The sequence below is a fragment of the Oncorhynchus clarkii genome, chromosome 1 (genome assembly GCF_045791955.1).
Source record: "Oncorhynchus clarkii lewisi isolate Uvic-CL-2024 chromosome 1, UVic_Ocla_1.0, whole genome shotgun sequence".
In the NCBI taxonomy this organism is placed as follows: Eukaryota; Metazoa; Chordata; class Actinopteri; order Salmoniformes; family Salmonidae; genus Oncorhynchus; species Oncorhynchus clarkii.
In genome coordinates, this window is record NC_092147.1 from 345,819 (window position 1) to 366,356 (window position 20,538).

The 20,538-nt window shown below is 58.2% G+C and overlaps 1 protein-coding gene across 1 annotated transcript in view; it reads right to left on the reverse strand.

Annotated features, from left to right (window-relative positions):
* Window positions 1-19,764, reverse strand: part of LOC139411482 (cyclin-dependent kinase-like 5) — a 179,715-nt gene extending 159,951 nt beyond the window's left edge. Inside the window, exons 1-2 of the mRNA XM_071157959.1 lie at window positions 19,684-19,764; window positions 16,099-16,334 (exon numbers count right to left, since the gene is read on the reverse strand). Coding sequence (XP_071014060.1) covers window positions 16,099-16,162 — 64 coding nt within the window. The 5' untranslated portion in view covers window positions 16,163-16,334; window positions 19,684-19,764. The remainder of the gene's footprint in view (window positions 1-16,098; window positions 16,335-19,683) is intronic.
* Between the last annotated feature and the right edge of the window lie 774 nt (window positions 19,765-20,538).

Genomic DNA, 20,538 nt, shown 5'->3' on the forward strand with positions numbered 1-20,538 from the left:
GGGACAGGGTAGAGGTGCGGGGGAAGGGACTGGTAGAGGGGCTGGGGAAGGGACTGGGTAGAGGGGATGGGGCTGGGGAAAGGACTGGGTAGAGGGGATGGGGAAGGGACTAGGTAGAGGGGAAGGGACTGGGTAGAGGTAATGGGGCTGGGGAAGGGACTGGGTAGAGGAGATGGGGCTGGGGAAGGGACTGGTAGAGGGGATGGGGATGGGGAAGGGACTGGGTAAGGGGATGGGGCTGGGGATGGGGCTTGGAAGGGGACTGGGTAGAGGGGATGGGGCTGGGGAAGGAACTCAGTAGAGGGGATGGGTAAGGGGAAGGGACTGAGTAGAAGGGATGGAATTGGGGAAGGGACTGGGTAGAAGGGATGGGGCTGGGGAAGGGACTGGGTAGAGGGGCTGGGGAAGGGACTGGGTAGAGGGGCTGGGGAAGGGACTGGGTAGAGGGGATGGGGCTGGGTAAGGGGATGGGACTGGGTAGAGGGGATGGGGCTGGGGAAGGGACTGGGTAGAGGGGCTGGGGAAGGGACTGGGTAGAGGGGATGGGGCTGGGGAAGGGACTGGGTAAGGGGATGGGGCTGGGGAAGGGACTGGGTAGAGGGGATGGGGTGGGGGAAGGGACTGGGTAGAGGGGATGGAACTGGGGAAGGGACTGGGTAGAGGGGATGGGAATGGGTAAGGGACTCAGTAGAGGGGATGGGTAAGGGGAAGGGACTGGGTAGAGGGGATGGGGAAGGGACTGGGTAGAGGGGATGGAACTGGGGAAGGGACTGGGTAGAGGGGAAGGGACTGGGTAGAGGGGATGGGGAAGGGACTGGGTAGAGGGGATGGAACTGGGGAAGGGACTGGGTAGAGGGGAAGGGACTGGGTAGAGGGGATGGGGCTGGGTAAGGGACTGGGTAGAGGGGATGGTGCTGGGGAAGGGACTGGGTAGAGGGGATGGGAATGGGTAAGGGACTCAGTAGAGGGGATGGGTAAGGGGAAGGGACTGGGTAGAGGGGATGGGGAAGGGACTGGGTAGAGGGGATGGAACTGGGGAAGGGACTGGGTAGAGGGGAAGGGACTGGGTAGAGGGGATGGGGCTGGGTAAGGGACTGGGTAGAGGGGATAGGGCTGGGTAAGGGACTGGGTAGAGGGGATGGGGCGGGGGAAGGGACTGGGTAGAGGGGATGGGGCGGGGGAAGGGACTGGGTAGAGCGGATGGGGAAGGGACTGGGTAGAGGGGATGGGGAAGGGACTGGGTAGAGGGGATGGGGAAGGGACTGGGTAGAAGGGATGGAACTGGAGAAGGGACTGTGTAGAGGGGATGGGGCTGGGGAAGGGACTGGGTAGAGGGGATGGGGCTGGGACTGGGTAGAGGGGATGGGGCTGGGGAAGGGACTGGGTAGAGGGGATGGGGCTGGGGAAGGGACTGGGTAGAGGGGATGGGGTTGGGGAAGGGACTGGTTAGAGGGGATGGGGTTGGGGAAGGGACTGGTTAGAGGGGAAGGGACTGGGTAGAGGGGATGGGGAAGGGACTGGGTAGAGGGGATGGAACTGGGGAAGGGACTGGGTAGAGGGGAAGGGACTGGGTAGAGGGGAAGGGACTGGGTAGAGGAGATGGGGCTGGGTAAGGGATTGGGTAGAGGGGATGGTGCTGGGGAAGGGACTGGGTAGAGGGGATGGGGCTGGGTAAGGGACTGGGTAGAGGGGATGGGGCGGGGGAAGGGACTGGGTAGAGGGGATGGGGAAGGGACTGGGTAGAGGGGATGGGGAAGGGACTGGGTAGAGGGGATGGGGAAGGGACTGGGTAGAGGGGATGGGGAAGGGACTGGGTAGAGGGGATGGAACTGGGGAAGGGACTGGGTAGAGGGGAAGGGACTGGGTAGAGGGGATGGGGCTGGGTAAGGGACTGGGTAGAGGGGATAGGGCTGGGTAAGGGACTGGGTAGAGGGGATGGGGCGGGGGAAGGGACTGGGTAGAGGGGATGGGGCGGGGGAAGGGACTGGGTAGAGCGGATGGGGAAGGGACTGGGTAGAGGGGATGGGGAAGGGACTGGGTAGAGGGGATGGGGAAGGGACTGGGTAGAAGGGATGGAACTGGAGAAGGGACTGTGTAGAGGGGATGGGGCTGGGGAAGGGACTGGGTAGAGGGGGCGGGGCTGGGTAAGGGGATGGGACTGGGTAGAGGGGATGGGGCTGGGACTGGGTAGAGGGGATGGGGCTGGGGAAGGGACTGGGTAGAGGGGATGGGGCTGGGGAAGGGACTGGGTAGAGGGGATGGGGATGGGGAAGGGACTGGGTAGAGGGGAGGGGGGTGGGGAAGGGACTGGTTAGAGGGGAAGGGACTGGGTAGAGGGGATGGGGAAGGGACTGGGTAGAGGGGATGGAACTGGGGAAGGGACTGGGTAGAGGGGAAGGGACTGGGTAGAGGAGATGGGGCTGGGTAAGGGATTGGGTAGAGGGGATAGTGCTGGGGAAGGGACTGGGTAGAGGGGATGGGGCTGGGTAAGGGACTGGGTAGAGGGGATGGGGCGGGGGAAGGGACTGGGTAGAGGGGATGGGGAAGGGACTGGGTAGAGGGGATGGGGAAGGGACTGGGTAGAGGGGATGGGGAAGGGACTGGGTAGAGGGGATGGGGAAGGGACTGGGTAGAAGGGATGGAACTGGAGAAGGGACTGGGTAGAGGGGAAGGGACTGGGTAGAGGGGATGGGACTGGGGAAGGGACTGGGTAGAGGGGATGGGGCTGGGTAAGGGGATGGGACTGGGTAGAGGGGATGGGACTGGGTAGAGGGGATGGGGCTGGGGAAGGGACTGAGTAGAGGGGATGGGGTTGGGGAAGGGACTGGTTAGAGGGGAAGGGACTGGGTAGAGGGGATGGGGCTGGGGAAGGGACTGGGTAGAGGGGATGGGGTTGGGGAAGGGACTGGTTAGAGGGGATGGGGTTGGGGAAGGGACTGGTTAGAGGGGAAGGGACTGGGTAGAGGGGATGGGGATGGGTAAGGGGATGGGACTGGGTAGAGGGGATGGGGCTGGGGAAGGGACTGGGTAGAGGGGATGGGGTTGGGGAAGGGACTGGTTAGAGGGGAAGGGACTGGGTAGAGGGGATGGGGCTGGGTAAGGGACTGGGTGGGGGAAGGGACTGGGTAGAGGGGCGGGGGAAGGGACTGGGTAGAGGTGCGGGGGACGGGACTGGGTAGAGGGGCTGGGGAAGGGACTGGGTAGAGGGGATGGGGCTGGGGAAAGGACTGGGTAGAGGGATGGGGAAGGGACTAGGTAGAGGGGAAGGGACTGGGTAGAGGGGATGGTGCTGGGGAAGGGACTGGGTAGAGGGGATGGGGCTGGGTACGGGACTGGGTAGAGGGGATGGGAAAGGGACTGGGTAGAGGGGATGGGGCTGGGGATGGGGCGGGGGAAGGGACTGGGTAGAGGGGATGGGGAAGGGACTGGGTAGAGCGGATGGGGCTGGGGAAGGGACTGGGTAGAAGGGGTGGAACTGGAGAAGGGACTGGGTAGAGGGGAAGGGACTGGGTAGAGGGGATGGGGCTGGGGAAGGGACTGGGTAAGGGGATGGGGCTGGGTAGAGGGGATGGGACTGGGTAGAGGGGATGGGGCTGGGGAAGGGACTGGGTAGAGGGGATGGGGCTGGGGAAGGGACTGGGTAGAGGGGATGGGGCTGGGGAAGGGACTGGGTAGAGGGGATGGGGTTGGGTAGAGGGGAAGAGACTGGGGATGGGGCTGGGGAAGGGACTGGGTAGAGGGGTTGGGGAAGGGACTGGGAAGAGGAGATGGGGCTGGGTGAGGGGATGGGGCTGGGGAAGGGAATGGGTAGAGGGGAAGGGACTGGGTAGAGGGGATGGGGCTGGGTAAGGGACTGGGTAGAGGGGATGGTGCTGGGGAAGGGACTGGGTAGAGGGGATGGGGCTGGGTAAGGGACTGGGTAGAGGGGATGGGTAGATGGGATGGGGTTGGGGAAGGGACTGGGTAGAGGGGATGGGGTTGGGGAAGGGACTGGGTAGAGGGATGGGGTTGGGGAAGGGACTGGGTAGAGGGACTGGGTAGAGGGGAAGGGACTGGGTAGAGGGGATGGGGCTGGGTAGAGGGGATGGGGCTGGGTAGAGGGGATGGGGTGGGGGAAGGGACTGGGTAGAGGGGAAGGGACTGGGTAGAGGGGAAGGGACTGGGTAGAGGGGATGGGGCTGGGTAAGGGACTGGGTAGAGGGGATGGGGCTGGGGAAGGGAATGGGTAGAGGGGATGGGGTTGGGTAGAGGGGAAGAGACTGGGGATGGGGCTGGGGAAGGGACTGGGTAGAGGGGATGGGGTTGGGGAAGGACTGGGTAGAGGGGTTGGGGTTGGGGAAGGGACTGGGTAGAGGGAAGGGTTTGGGGAAGGGACTGGGTAGAGGGACTGGGTAGAGGGGAAGGGACTGGGAAGAGGGGATGGGGCTGGGTAGAGGGGAAGGGACTGGGTAGAGGGGATGGGGTGGGGAAGGGACTGGGTAGAGGGGATGGGGCTGGGTAGAGGGGATGGGGCTGGGTAAGGGACTGGGTAGAGGGGATGGGGCTGGGGAAGGGAATGGGTAGAGGGGATGGGGTTGGGTAGAGGGGAAGAGACTGGGGATGGGGCTGGGGAAGGGACTGGGTAGAGGGGATGGGGTTGGGGAAAGGACTGGGTAGAGGGGTTGGGGAAGGGACTGGGAAGAGGGGATGGGGCTGGGTAAGGGGATGGGACTGGGTAGAGGGGATGGGGCTGGGGAAGGGACTGGGTAGAGGGGATGGGGCTGGGGAAGGGACTGGGTAGAAGGGATGGAACTGGGGAAGGGACTGGGTAGAGGGGATGGGGCTGGGTAAGGGGATGGGACTGGGTAGAGGGGATGGGGCTGGGGAAGGGACTGGGTAGAGGGGATGGGGCTGGGTAAGGGACTGGGTAGAAGGGATGGAACTGGGGTAGGGACTGGGTAGAGGGGAAGGGACTGGGTAGAGGGGATGGTGCTGGGGAAGGGACTGGGTAGAGGGGATGGGGCTGGGTAAGGGACTGGGTAGAGGGGATGGGAAAGGGACTGGGTAGAGGGGATGGGGCTGGGGATGGGGCGGGGGAAGGGACTGGGTAGAGGGGATGGGGAAGGGACTGGGTAGAGCGGATGGGGCTGGGGAAGGGACTGGGTAGAAGGGGTGGAACTGGAGAAGGGACTGGGTAGAGGGGAAGGGACTGGGTAGAGGGGATGGGGCTGGGGAAGGGACTGGGTAAGGGGATGGGGCTGGGTAGAGGGGCTGGGTAAGGGGATGGGACTGGGTAGAGGGGATGGGGCTGGGGAAGGGACTGGGTAGAGGGGATGGGGTTGGGTAGAGGGGAAGAGACTGGGGATGGGGCTGGGGAAGGGACTGGGTAGAGGGGTTGGGGAAGGGACTGGGAAGAGGAGATGGGGCTGGGTGAGGGGATGGGGCTGGGTAAGGGACTGGGTAGAGGGGATGGTGCTGGGGAAGGGACTGGGTAGAGGGGATGGGGCTGGGTAAGGGACTGGGTAGAGGGACTGGGTAGAGGGGATGGGGTTGGGGAAGGGACTGGGTAGAGGGATGGGGTTGGGGAAGGGACTGGGTAGAGGGACTGGGTAGAGGGGAAGGGACTGGGTAGAGGGGATGGGGCTGGGTAGAGGGGAAGGGACTGGGTAGAGGGGATGGGGTGGGGGAAGGGACTGGGTAGAGGGGAAGGGACTGGGTAGAGGGGATGGGGCTGGGTAAGGGACTGGGTAGAGGGGATGGGGCTGGGGAAGGGAATGGGTAGAGGGGATGGGGTTGGGTAGAGGGGAAGAGACTGGGGATGGGGCTGGGGAAGGGACTGGGTAGAGGGGATGGGGTTGGGGAAGGGACTGGGTAGAGGGATGGGGTTGGGGAATGGACTGGGTAGAGGGACTGGGTAGAGGGGAAGGGACTGGGTAGAGGGGATGGGGCTGGGTAGAGGGGAAGGGACTGGGTAGAGGGGATGGGGTGGGGGAAGGGACTGGGTAGAGGGGAAGGGACTGGGTAGAGGGGAAGGGCTGGGTAGAGGGGATGGGGCTGGGTAAGGGACTGGGTAGAGGGGATGGGGCTGGGGAAGGGAATGGGTAGAGGGGATGGGGTTGGGTAGAGGGGAAGAGACTGGGGATGGGGCTGGGGAAGGGACTGGGTAGAGGGGATGGGGTTGGGGAAGGACTGGGTAGAGGGGTTGGGGAAGGGACTGGGAAGAGGAGATGGGGCTGGGTGAGGGGATGGGGCTGGGGAAGGGACTGGGTAGAGGGGAAGTGGCTGGGGATTGGGCTGGAGAAGGGACTGGGTAGAGGGGATGGGGTTGGGGAAGGGACTGGGTAGAGGGGTTGGGGAAGGGACTGGGAAGAGGAGATGGGGCTGGGTGAGGGGATGGGGCTGGGGAAGGGACTGGGTAGAGGGGAAGGGGCTGTGTAAGGGAATGGGTAGAGGGGATGGTGCTGGGGAAGGGACTGGGTAGAGGGGATGGGGCTGGGTAAGGGGATGGGGCTAGGGATGGGGCTGGGGAGGGGACTGGGTAGAGGGGATGGGGCTGGGGAAGGGACTCGGTAGAGGGGATGGTTAAGGGGAAGGGACTGGGTAGAGGGGATGGGTAAGGGGAAGGGACTGGGTAGAGGGGATGGGGCTGGGTAAGGGACTGGGTAGAGGGGATGGGACTGGGTAGAGGGGATGGGGCTGGGGAAGGGACTGGGTAGAGGGGATGGGGCTGGGTAAGGGACTGGGTAGAAGGGATGGAACTGGGGTAGGGACTGGGTAGAGGGGAAGGGACTGGGTAGAGGGGATGGTGCTGGGGAAGGGACTGGGTAGGGGATGGGGGGGAAGGGACTGGGTAGAGGGGGGGAAGGGACTGGGTAGAGGGGATGGGGCTGGGGATGGGGCGGGGGAAGGGACTGGGTAGAGGGGATGGGGAAGGGACTGGGTAGAGGGGATGGGGCTGGGGTAAGGGACTGGGTAGAGGGACTGGGGGATGGGGCTGGGGAAGGGACTGGGTAGAGAGGATGGGGCTGGGTAAGGGACTGGGTAGAGGGGATGGGGCTGGGGATGGGGCTGGGTGAGGGGATGGGGCTGGGTAGAGAGGATGGTGCTGGGGAAGGGACTGGGTAGAGGGGATGGTGCTGGGGAAGGGACTGGGTAGAGGGGATGGGTAGAGGGGAAGGGACTGGGTAGAGGGGATGGGGAAGGGACTGGGTAGAGGGGATGGAACTGGGGAAGGGACTGGGTAGAGGGGAAGGGACTGGGTAGAGGGGATGGGGCTGGGTAAGGGACTGGGTAGAGGGGATGGTGCTGGGGAAGGGACTGGGTAGAGGGGATGGGGCTGGGTAAGGGACTGGGTAGAGGGGATGGGGCTGGGTAAGGGACTGGGTAGAGGGGATGGGGCTGGGGAAGGGACTGGGTAGAGGGGATGGGGAAGGGACTGGGTAGAGGGGATGGGGAAGGGACTGGGTAGAAGGGATGGAACTGGAGAAGGGACTGGGTAGAGGGGATGGGACTGGGGAAGGGACTGGGTAGAGGGGGCGGGGCTGGGTAAGGGGATGGGACTGGGTAGAGGGGATGGGGCTGGGACTGGGTAGAGGGGATGGGGCTGGGGAAGGGACTGGGTAGAGGGGATGGGACTGGGGAAGGGACTGGGTAGAGGGGGCGGGGCTGGGTAAGGGGATGGGACTGGGTAGAGGGGATGGGGCTGGGACTGGGTAGAGGGGATGGGGCTGGGGAAGGGACTGGGTAGAGGGGATGGGGCTGGGGAAGGGACTGGGTAGAGGGGATGGGGTTGGGGAAGGGACTGGTTAGAGGGGATGGGGTTGGGGAAGGGACTGGTTAGAGGGGAAGGGACTGGGTAGAGGGGATGGGGAAGGGACTGGGTAGAGGGGATGGAACTGGGGATGGGACTGGGTAGAGGGGAAGGGACTGGGTAGAGGAGATGGGGCTGGGTAAGGGACTGGGTAGAGGGGATGGGGCTGGGTAGAGGAGAAGGGACTGGGGAAGGGGATGGGTAGAGGGGATGGGGCTGGGGCTGGGGAAGGGACTGGGTAGAGAGGATGGGGCTGGGTAAGGGACTGGGTAGAGGGGATGGGGCTGGGGATGGGGCTGGGTGAGGGGATGGGGCTGGGGAAGGGGATGGGGCTGGGGATGGGGCTGGGTAGAGGGGAAGGGACTGGGTAGAGAGGATGGTGCTGGGGAAGGGACTGGGTAGAGGGGATGGGGCTGGGTAAGGGACTCAGTAGAGGGGATGGGTAAGGGGAAGGGACTGGGTAGAGGGGATGGGGAAGGGACTGGGTAGAGGGGATGGAACTGGGGAAGGGACTGGGTAGAGGGGAAGGGACTGGGTAGAGGGGATGGGGCTGGGTAAGGGACTGGGTAGAGAGGATGGTGCTGGGGAAGGGACTGGGTAGAGGGGATGGGGCTGGGTAAGGGACTGGGTAGAGGGGATGGGGCGGGGGAAGGGGATGGGGCTGGGGATGGGGCTGGGTAGAGGGGAAGGGACTGGGTAGAGAGGATGGTGCTGGGGAAGGGACTGGGTAGAGGGGATGGGGCTGGGTAAGGGACTCAGTAGAGGGGATGGGTAAGGGGAAGGGACTGGGTAGAGGGGATGGGGAAGGGACTGGGTAGAGGGGATGGAACTGGGGAAGGGACTGGGTAGAGGGGAAGGGACTGGGTAGAGGGGATGGGGCTGGGTAAGGGACTGGGTAGAGGGGATGGTGCTGGGGAAGGGACTGGGTAGAGGGGATGGGGCTGGGTAAGGGACTGGGTAGAGGGGATGGGGCGGGGGAAGGGACTGGGTAGAGGGGATGGGGAAGGGACTGGGTAGAGGGGATGGGGAAGGGACTGGGTAGAAGGGATGGAACTGGAGAAGGGACTGGGTAGAGGGGATGGGACTGGGGAAGGGACTGGGTAGAGGGGGCGGGGCTGGGTAAGGGGATGGGACTGGGTAGAGGGGATGGGGCTGGGACTGGGTAGAGGGGATGGGGCTGGGGAAGGGACTGGGTGAGAGGGAATGGGGCTGGGGAAGGGACTGGGTAGAGGGGATGGGGTTGGGGAAGGGACTGGTTAGAGGGGATGGGGTTGGGGAAGGGACTGGTTAGTGGGGAAGGGACTGGGTAGAGGAGATGGGGCTGGGTAAGGGAATGGGTAGAGGGGATGGGGCTGGGTAGAGGAGAAGGGACTGGGGAAGGGGATGGGTAGTGGGGATGGGGCTGGGTAGAGGGGATGGGGCTGGGTAAGGGACTGGGTAGAGGGGATGGGGAAGGGACTGGGTAGAGGGGATGGAACTGGGGAAGGGACTGGGTAGAGGGGAAGGGACTGGGTAGAGGAGATGGGGCTGGGTAAGGGAATGGGTAGAGGGGATGGGGCTGGGTAGAGGAGAAGGGACTGGGGAAGGGGATGGGTAGTGGGGATGGGGCTGGGTAGAGGGGATGGGGCTGGGTAAGGGACTGGGTAGAGGGGATGGGGAAGGGACTGGGTAGAGGGGATGGAACTGGGGAAGGGACTGGGTAGAGGGGAAGGGACTGGGTAGAGGAGATGGGGCTGGGTAAGGGAATGGGTAGAGGGGATGGGGCTGGGTAGAGGAGAAGGGACTGGGGAAGGGGATGGGTAGTGGGGATGGGGCTGGGTAGAGGGGATGGGGCTGGGTAAGGGATTGGGTAGAGGGGATGGGGCTGGGGAAGGGACTGGGTAGAGAGGATGGGGCTGGGTAAGGGACTGGGTAGAGGGGATGGGGCTGGGGATGGGGCTGGGTGAGGGGATGGGGCTGGGGAAGGGGATGGGGCTGGGGATGGGGCTGGGGAGGGGAAGGGACTGGGTAGAGAGGATGGTGCTGGGGAAGGGACTGGGTAGAGGGGATGGGGCTGGGTAAGGGACTCAGTAGAGGGGATGGGTAAGGGGAAGGGACTGGGTAGAGGGGATGGGGAAGGGACTGGGTAGAGGGGATGGAACTGGGGAAGGGACTGGGTAGAGGGGAAGGGACTGGGTAGAGGGGATGGGGCTGGGTAAGGGACTGGGTAGAGGGGATGGTGCTGGGGAAGGGACTGGGTAGGGGGGATGGGGTTGGGGAAGGGACTGGGTAGAGGGGATGGGGCGGGGGAAGGGACTGGGTAGAGGGGATGGGGAAGGGACTGGGTAGAAGGGATGGAACTGGAGAAGGGACTGGGTAGAGGGGATGGGACTGGGGAAGGGACTGGGTAGAGGGGGCGGGGCTGGGTAAGGGGATGGGACTGGGTAGAGGGGATGGGGCTGGGACTGGGTAGAGGGGATGGGGCTGGGGAAGGGACTGGGTAGAGGGGATGGGGCTGGGGAAGGGACTGGGTAGAGGGGATGGGGTTGGGGAAGGGACTGGGTAGAGGGGATGGGGATGGGGACGGGACTGGTTAGAGGGGAAGGGACTGGGTAGAGGGGATGGGGAAGGGACTGGGTAGAGGGGATGGAACTGGGGAAGGGACTGGGTAGAGGGGAAGGGACTGGGTAGAGGAGATGGGGCTGGGTAAGGGAATGGGTAGAGGGGATGGGGCTGGGTAGAGGAGAAGGGACTGGGGAAGGGGATGGGTAGTGGGGATGGGGCTGGGGAAGGGACTGGGTAGAGGGGATGGGGCTGGGTAAGGGACTGGGTAGAGGGGATGGGGCTGGGGATGGGGCTGGGTGAGGGGATGGGGCTGGGGAAGGGGATGGGGCTGGGGATGGGGCTGGGTAGAGGGGAAGGGACTGGGTAGAGGGGATGGGGCTGGGTAAGGGACTGAGTAGAGGGGATGGGGTGGGGGAAGGGACTGGGTAGAGGGGATGGGGCGGGGAAGGGACTGGGTAAGGGGATGGGGCTGGGGCTGGGGAGGGGACTGGGTAGAGGGGATGGGGCTGGGGAAGGGACTCAGTAGAGGGGATGGTTAAGGGGAAGGGACTGGGTAGAGGGGATGGGGAAGGGACTGGGTAGAGGGAAGGGTTTGGGGAAGGGACTGGGTAGAGGGACTGGGTAGAGGGGAAGGGACTGGGTAGAGGGGATGGGGCTGGGTAGAGGGGAAGGGACTGGGTAGAGGGGATGGGGTGGGGAAGGGACTCAGTAGAGGGGATGGGGCTGGGTAGAGGGGATGGGGCTGGGTAAGGGACTGGGTAGAGGGGATGGGGCTGGGGAAGGGAATGGGTAGAGGGGTTGGGGAAGGGACTGGGAAGAGGGGATGGGGTTGGGTAGAGGGGAAGAGACTGGGGATGGGGCTGGGGAAGGGACTGGGTAGAGGGGATGGGGTTGGGGAAGGACTGGGTAGAGGGGTTGGGGAAGGGACTGGGAAGAGGAGATGGGGCTGGGTGAGGGGATGGGGCTGGGGAAGGGACTGGGTAGAGGGGAAGTGGCTGGGGATTGGGCTGGAGAAGGGACTGGGTAGAGGGGATGGGGTTGGGGAAGGGACTGGGTAGAGGGGTTGGGGAAGGGACTGGGAAGAGGAGATGGGGCTGGGTGAGGGGATGGGGCTGGGGAAGGGACTGGGTAGAGGGGAAGGGGCTGTGTAAGGGAATGGGTAGAGGGGATGGTGCTGGGGAAGGGACTGGGTAGAGGGGATGGGGCTGGGTAAGGGGATGGGGCTAGGGATGGGGCTGGGGAGGGGACTGGGTAGAGGGGATGGGGCTGGGGAAGGGACTCGGTAGAGGGGATGGTTAAGGGGAAGGGACTGGGTAGAGGGGATGGGTAAGGGGAAGGGACTGGGTAGAGGGGATGGGGCTGGGTAAGGGACTGGGTAGAGGGGATGGGGCTGGGTAAGGGAATGGGTAGAGGGGAAGGGGCTGGGTAAGGGAATGGGTAGAGGGTATGGGGCTGGGTAGAGGGGAAGGGACTGGGGAAGGGACTGTGTAGAGGGGCGGGGGAAGGGACTGGGTAGAGGTGCGGGGGAAGGGACTGGGTAGAGGGGATGGGGTTGGGGAAGGGACTGGGTAGAGGGAAGGGTTTGGGGAAGGGACTGGGTAGAGGGACTGGGTAGAGGGGAAGGGACTGGGTAGAGGGGATGGGGCTGGGTAGAGGGGAAGGGACTGGGTAGAGGGGATGGGGTGGGGAAGGGACTGGGTAGAGGGGATGGGGCTGGGTAGAGGGGATGGGGCTGGGTAAGGGACTGGGTAGAGGGGATGGGGCTGGGGAAGGGAATGGGTAGAGGGGATGGGGTTGGGTAGAGGGGAAGAGACTGGGGATGGGGCTGGGGAAGGGACTGGGTAGAGGGGATGGGGTTGGGGAAAGGACTGGGTAGAGGGGTTCGGGAAGGGACTGGGAAGAGGAGATGGGGCTGGGTGAGGGGATGGGGCTGGGGAAGGGACTGGGTAGAGGGGAAGTGGCTGGGGATTGGGCTGGGGAAGGGACTGGGTAGAGGGGATGGGGTTGGGGAAGGGACTGGGTAGAGGGGTTGGGGAAGGGACTGGGAAGAGGAGATGGGGCTGGGTGAGGGGATGGGGCTGGGGAAGGGACTGGGTAGAGGGGAAGGGGCTGTGTAAGGGAATGGGTAGAGGGGATGGTGCTGGGGAAGGGACTGGGTAGAGGGGATGGGGCTGGGTAAGGGGATGGGGCTGGGGATGGGGCTGGGGAGGGGACTGGGTAGAGGGGATGGGGCTGGGGAAGGGACTCAGTAGAGGGGATGGGTAGGGGATGGGGGGGAAGGGACTGGGTAGAGGGGATGGGGCTGGGTAAGGGAATGGGTAGAGGGGATGGGGCTGGGTAGAGGGGATGGGACTGGGGAAGGGACTGTGTAGAGGGGCGGGGGAAGGGACTGGGTAGAGGGGCTGGGGAAGGGACTGGGTAGAGGGGATGGGGCTGGGGAAAGGACTGGGTAGAGGGGATGGGGAAGGGACTGGGTAGAGGGGATGGGGCTGGGGAAGGGACTGGGTAGAGGAGATGGGGCTGGGGAAGGGACTGGGTAGAGGGGATGGGGCTGGGGAAGGGGATGGGGCTGGGGAGGGGACTGGGTAGAGGGGATGGGTAAGGGGAAGGGACTGGGTAGAGGGGATGGGGCTGGGGAAGGGACTGGGTAGAAGGGATGGAACTGGGGAAGGGACTGGGTAGAGGGGATGGGGCTGGGTAAGGGGATGGGACTGGGTAGAGGGGATGGGGCTGGGGAAGGGACTGGGTAGAGGGGATGGGGCTGGGTAAGGGACTGGGTAGAGGGGATGGGGCTGGGTAAGGGACTGGGTAGAAGGGATGGAACTGGGGTAGGGACTGGGTAGAGGGGAAGGGACTGGGTAGAGGGGATGGGGCTGGGGAAGGGACTGGGTAAGGGGATGGGGCTGGGTAGAGGGGCTGGATAAGGGGATGGGACTGGGTAGAGGGGATGGGGCTGGGGAAGGGACTGGGTAGAGGGGATGGGGCTGGGGAAGGGACTGGGTAGATGGGATGGGGCTGGGGAAGGGACTGGGTAGATGGGATGGGGCTGGGGAAGGGACTGGGTAGAGGGGATGGGGAAGGGGCTGGGTAAGGGCATGGGGCTGGGGAAGGGACTGGGTAGAGGGGATGGGGCTGGGGAGGGGACTGGGTAGAGGGGATGGGGCTGGGGAGGGGACTGGGTAGAGGGATGGGGTTGGGGAAGGGACTGGGTAGAGGGGATGGGGCTGGGGAAGGGACTGGGTAGAGGGGATGGGGTTGGGGAAGGGACTGGGTAGAGGGATGGGGTTGGGAAAGGGACTGGGTAGAGGGGATGGGGCTGGGGAAGGGACTGGGTAGAGGGGATGGGGAAGGGACTGGGTAGAGGGGGTGGGGCTGGGGAAGGGATGGAACTGGGGAAGGGAATGGGTAGAGGGGAAGGGACTGGGTAGAGGGGATGGGGCTGGGTACGGGACTGGGTAGAGGGGAAGGTGCTGGGGAAGGGACTGGGTAGAGGGGATGGGGCTGGGTAAAGGATGGGTAGAGGGGATGGGAAAGGGAAAGGGACTGGGTAGAGGGGATGGGGCTGGGGATGGGGCGGGGGAAGGGACTGGGTAGAGGGGATGGGGAAGGGACTGGGTAGAGGGGATGGGGCTGGGGAAGGGACTGGGTAGAAGGGGTGGAACTGGGTAGAGGGGAAGGGACTGGGTAGAGGGGATGGGGCTGGGTAAGGGGATGGGACTGGGTAGAGGGCATGGAGCTGGGGAAGGGACTGGGTAGAGGGGCGGGGGAAGGGACTGGGTAGAGGGGCTGGGGAAGGGACTGGGTAGAGGGGATGGGGCTGGGGAAAGGACTGGGTAGAGGGGATGGGGAAGGGGCTGGGTAAGGGCATGGGGCTGGGGAAGGGACTGGGTAGAGGGGATGGGGCTGGGGAGGGGACTGGGTAGAGGGGATGGGGCTGGGGAGGGGACTGGGTAGAGGGATGGGGTTGGGGAAGGGACTGGGTAGAGGGGATGGGGCTGGGGAAGGGACTGGGTAGAGAGGATGGGGTTGGGGAAGGGACTGGGTAGAGGGATGGGGTTGGGGAAGGGACTGGGTAGAGGGGATGGGGCTGGGGATGGGGCGGGGGAAGGGACTGGGTAGAGGGGATGGGGAAGGGACTGGGTAGAGGGGATGGGGCTGGGGAAGGGACTGGGTAGAAGGGGTGGAACTGGAGAAGGGACTGGGTAGAGGGGATGGGGCTGGGGAAGGGACTGGGTAGAGGGGATGGGGAAGGGGCTGGGTAAGGGGATGGTGCTGGGGAAGGGACTGGGTAGAGGGGATGGGGCTGGGCAGGGGACTGGGTAGAGGGGATGGGGTTGGGGAAGGGACTGGGTAGAGGGATGGGGTTGGGGAAGGGACTGGGTAGAGGGGATGGGGCTGGGTAAGGGACTGGGTAGAGGGGATGGGGCTGGGGAAGGGACTGGGTAGAGGGGATGGGGCTGGGACTGGGTAGAGGGCATGGAGCTGGGGAAGGGACTGGGTAGAGGGGATGGGGCTGGGGAAGGGACTGGGTAGAGGGGATGGGGTTGGGGAAGGGACTGGGTAGAGGGGAAGGGACTGGGTAGAGGGGATGGGGCTGGGTAAGGGACTGGGTAGAGGGGATGGGGCTGGGTAAGGGACTGGGTAGAGGGGATGGGGCTGGGTAGAGGGGATGGGGCGGGGGAAGGGACTGGGTAGAGGGGCTGGGGAAGGGACTGGGTAGAAGGGATGGAACTGGGGAAGGGACTGGGTAGAGGGGATGGGGCTGGGTAAGGGGATGGGACTGGGTAGAGGGGATGGGGCTGGGGAAGGGACTGGGTAGAGGGGATGGGGCTGGGGAAGGGACTGGGTAGAGGGGATGGGGCTGGGTAAGGGACTTGGTAGAGGGGAAGGGACTGGGTAGAGGGGATGGGGCTGGGGAAGGGACTGGGTAAGGGGATGGGGCTGGGTAGAGGGGCTGGGTAAGGGGATGGGGCGGAGGAAGGGACTGGGTAGAGAGGAACTGCAGGAAACCAACAACATGAGCGAGAAAGACATGTTACCATGGCTGGCTGGCTGGCTGGCACAATATCTCGTTCCAGTATTATGTAGCCTAGTCCGAAAATGTTCTGATTTCTATTAGAGGTCGACCGATTATGATTTTTCAACACCGATACCTCGGCCGATTTGTATTTATTAATTTGTAATAATGACAATTACAACAATACTGAATGAACACTTATTTTAACTTAATATAATACATCAATAAAATCAATTTAGCATCAAGTAAATAATGAAACATGTTCAATTTGGTTTAAATAATGCAAAAACAAAGTTTTGGAGAAGAAAGTAAAAGTGCAATATGTGCTATGTAAGAAAGCTAATGTTTAAGTTCCTTGCTCAGAACATGAGAACATATGAAAGCTGGTGGTTAATTTTAACATGAATCTTCAATATTCCAAGGTAAGAAGTTTTTGGTCGTAGTTATTATAGGAATTATAGGACTATTTCCCTCTGTACCATTTGTATTTAATTTACCTTTGACTATTGGATGTTCTTATATGCACTTTAGTATTGCCAGTGTAACAGTATAGCTTCCGTCCCTCTCCTCGCTCCTCCCTGGGCTTGAAATTGGCCTTAATTAATCGGCCATTCCAATTAATCGGTCAACCTCTAATTTCTATAGTGCTTCATGATCCATAACCATAAGCAGGCGCGCCGGCACACACACATACAGAGGCTTTCTAACAATTCTGTGGGTAAGGTAGTAACGTAGCTAGTGATCTTACCTTCACCTACGATCCCAAGGACTTCAAATTTATTCATCACATCACCAACGTCAGAGTTCTTCATGAAGTTAAAAGGCAGCTGGGGTGAGGTCCAAGGTGGGGTCAGAGAGGTGTCCCAGCTAGAGGAGGGGGGTCTGGGCTGGTCTCCTGGATCCTGGGAGGAGTTGACTACCAGTGGGCCTCAGGACGCGACACATTCTCCTTTCAATGGTTTTCCCTCACCGGATCATCCTCACCTGGACACAGAAGAAGTCACAACAATGAGCAGAGGAATCGAACATAATTAGGCTAACTTTTTAGGTCTGAAAACACCTGGCCAACTTTTATGAGTGAGCTATCCCTTTAAGTGCTGACTGTTCATGAACACCTCCTCTCCTCATCTCCCACATAGCTGTGGGTTCAGTATGCAGAATCCAGAGCTAAAATAAATCAGGCAGGCAGCATCCTAGTACAGTCAACATGACTCTGCTGCTCCCTCTCTCTCCACTAACTGACAGGCTCAGATCAGAAGGCTACAGGTGATTATAGGTGGTGGCTGATCTCTTGAACAACTAAGCTCTGCAAACAGCTGAACACACAGATGATCCTTCCTCTTTTGTTTCAGCAGCAACCGCTGCACAATGTGAACAGGAATGCAGTGAGCAGTGTAGAAGATCATGCCTTCATTTGGTTTCCAACAACAGGATGAATCATGCGTGGTAATGGACAGAGTCAGTGGAATTCAACACCTTCAAATCAGCTGGCAAATTATCCTCACCAGCACGGTGTTACTGAACACAGACTACAAGAGAAAAACAGATATGCTCCTGAAAATAAACATCTGGATTATATAAGAAAATTAGGGAACAATTGTTGCCAATGACAACAAGGAGACCTATTATATGGGTACAACGGGTGGGTCTAATCCTGAATGCTGATTGGTTAAAAGCTCATTCCAGCCGATGTCTATTCCAGAAGTTACCACCGGTTAAATCTATGATGTTAAAATGTCTATTTACTCTGTTCCATCTGACTGCACAATCCACTGTCTCATCAGCCCAGCCAGGCAATTTATAAACTTGATCTCCACTATAAAAAGCATCTAGACATTATCTCACATTTCCTTTAGACTAACATTTAGTTTAACAGTGGAGATGTGTATCAACCTTGCTGTCTGTCTCGCAGACATTTGCAATGTTGTTTCAATATTCAAATTCGATCTCCAGCTTTCCCATAGTAATTAACGTGTCGGGAGTCGGGACAAGACAGACAGCCAGGCAGCGTTTCTCAGCCAGTCGAAATCATGAATCAGCTGGCAAAATTTTAAATCAAATCAAATTGTATGTCACATGCGCCAAATACAATAGGTGTTGTAAGGTGTTTCACCTTACAGTGAAATGCTTATTTACAAGCCCTTAATTAAGAAAAATAAGTGTTAAGAAAGTATTTACTAAAATAAACTGAAGTAAAAAAAGAAAAATAACAAATAATTAAAGAGCAACAATAAAATAACAGTAGCGAGGCTACTGCTACTCTCTGTTCATCATATACTGTATGCATAGTCACTTTAACCATATCTACATGTGCATACTACCTCAATCAGCCTGACTAACCAGTGTCTGTGTGTAGCCTCTCTACTGTATACAGCCTCTCTACTGTATACAGCCTCTCTACTGTATACAGCCTTGTTATTGTATACAACCTCTACTGTATACAGCCGCAACTGTATACAGCCTCTCTACTGTATACAGACTCTACTGTATACAGCCTTGTTACTGTTATTGTTCACTGTCTTTTTGACCGTTGTTTTTATTTCTTTAGAATAATGCCAAGAGTGTGCAAAGCTGTCATCAAGGCAAAGGGTGGCTCCTTTGAAGAATCTCAAATATATTTTGATTTGTTTAACACTTTTTTTGGTTACTAAATGATTCCATGTGTTTTTTTCACTATTATTCTACAATGTAGAAAATAGTATAAAAATAAAGAAAAAACCCTGGAATGAGTAGGTGTTCTAGAACCCTGGAATGAGTAGGTGTTCTAGAACCCTGGAATGAGTAGGTGTTCTAGAACCCTGGAATGAGTAGGTGTTCTAGAACCCTGGAATGAGTAGGTGTTCTAAAACCCTGGAATGAGTAGGTGTTCTAGAACCCTGGAATGAGTAGGTGTTCTAGAACCCTGGAATGAGTAGGTGTGTCCAAACATTTGACTGATAGTGCACATGGATATATATAAAGAAATGTAAATTGATAAAAAGGTCAAACGAAACGTGCAGCTAGTTTATAGTCTTTCCAGCTTTAGTTTGAGGTGATTGTGTTAGCTGTGTTGTTGGCTAGCTCCTCTCAACAACAGTTTCCTGACGAGAGAGCACATTTTCTACGCCAGGTGAAATCACGCCTCATTAGGTCATCGTTATGGATGTATACAAATAAATGTCACTAGAAACAAATTAAACAAATGCAGCTACTGTAGTTATTCTTTCTGACGTTTGACGTGATTGTGAGTTAGCCGTAGTTGGCTAGCTAGAAAGCAAAGTAGGCTACTCCTATACAGTACAGCACTATTAGTAATGAAACCATACAGTAGGCTACTCCTATACAGTACAGACCTATTAGTATTAAAACCTTGTAATCCTACTCCTATAAAGTACAGACCTATTAGTATTAAAACCTTGTAACCCTACTCCTATACAGTACAGCGCTATTAGTAATAAAACATGGAAACCATACAGTAGCCTACTCCTATAAAGTACAGACCTATTAGTAATAAAAACCTGGAAAACCTACTCGCATATAGTACAGGCCTATTAGTGATAAAACCTGGAAACCATACAGTAGCCTACTCCTTATACAGTACATACCTATTAGTAATGAAACCTGGAAACCCTACTCCTATACAGTAGAGACCTATTAGTAATGAAACCTGGAAACCCTACTCCTATACAGTAGAGACCTATTCGTAATGAAACCTGGAAACCCTACTCTTATACAGTACATACCTATTAGTAATGAAACCTGGAAACCCTACTCCTATGCAGTGCAGGCCTATTAGTAATTGGATTATAGGTTAATTGTATGAAGCTATATGTTAAATATCCACAGTCAGGCTAGACCTAGACAATATTTCAGCCATAACTCAAATCAATGTGTTCAAAAGGTCCGTTAGAGCGTGTGTGTGTGTGTGTGTGTGTGTGTGTGTGTGTGTGTGTGTGTGTGTGTGTGTGTGTGTGATGATGCAAGTAGGCTAGCAGGAGCATGTTTTTTAACCCACACATATTACTGTACTGGGTGTCAGGCAGCTAGAGAGCTCTCTATCATATCAATACTAGACAGCTAAACAACATAAGAAAACAAAGAACAAGAAAATCCAAGACGAGAACATTGCACTTAACGTTACACAGTACAGGATTGACATTATGCCCTTGATCTAACGTTAGCTTGCTAGCCACACAGATCCAGCATCGAGTAACCTAACTACGTGCTCTACAGAGGGGATACTACGCACTAAATGCCTAAATAAAACGGCTGATAAAAACACGTCATCTTAAACGTACGGTATTTTCCTACCTACTCAGTATTTCTAATGGACAACAAAAAAAACGCTACTCACTCAGTGTTTGTAAAGTGATGAACTGGACCCATAGTCCACATCCAAGGCAGGAATTTTAATTGCAGCAACAGTAAGCCTCCGCTTGACAACACCACCAAGTAACGCTGCCAAGCAACAGTTTTGAGTGACGTAACGCTATCCAGTCAAAATGGACTAGGGTTCATTATACCAACGCCTTCCTTGTGTGAAACCAATGAAGGTGCGGAAAATACTGTGAGGGTTAAATGGGCGGGACATACTTCTGACAATAATGTCAGTTCACCAAAAAAGTCGTCAATAAAGTTAATTTGTACATAATTATCAACATTTTGATTTAGACCTAATTAATAATTTAATTCGAAAATGTTTGTTGTTTTACCATAAGAGGGATCCTACTCGGTGGCATATATTTAGTAGATCAAAATCCAGTTATCTATGGTTCTACGTTAACACGGAGTCAGACAATAGCAACGATTTCATTTTTTCATCTTCAATTAATTCATGCAGAGAATATAATCCTAGTAGATATCTGTAGAAGTGTTGTAAAATTCCTCACATTCTTATGCCCCCGCCTGGCCTAAAGGTGACATCACAGGCAGCCAAGCCAAAGAGTTTTTAATAAGTTTTCCACTAAAGTTTTCCATCCTCTCTGGACAAGCTACTACCCTTACAGAACTCGAAATAATGTCTACAGTCAATAACAGTAAGTACAGACTAAAACTGGCAAAGACAAGCTACATGGTCTCATAAAAGGTTATCACTCATTTAGATGTGAAAAAATGTACTATCATTGCAAACTGTAAGTATTGTTAGCAGTGGTGTAAAGTACTTAGGTAATTTATTTTTAAATCATGAAAATAAAATAAAAACTACGGT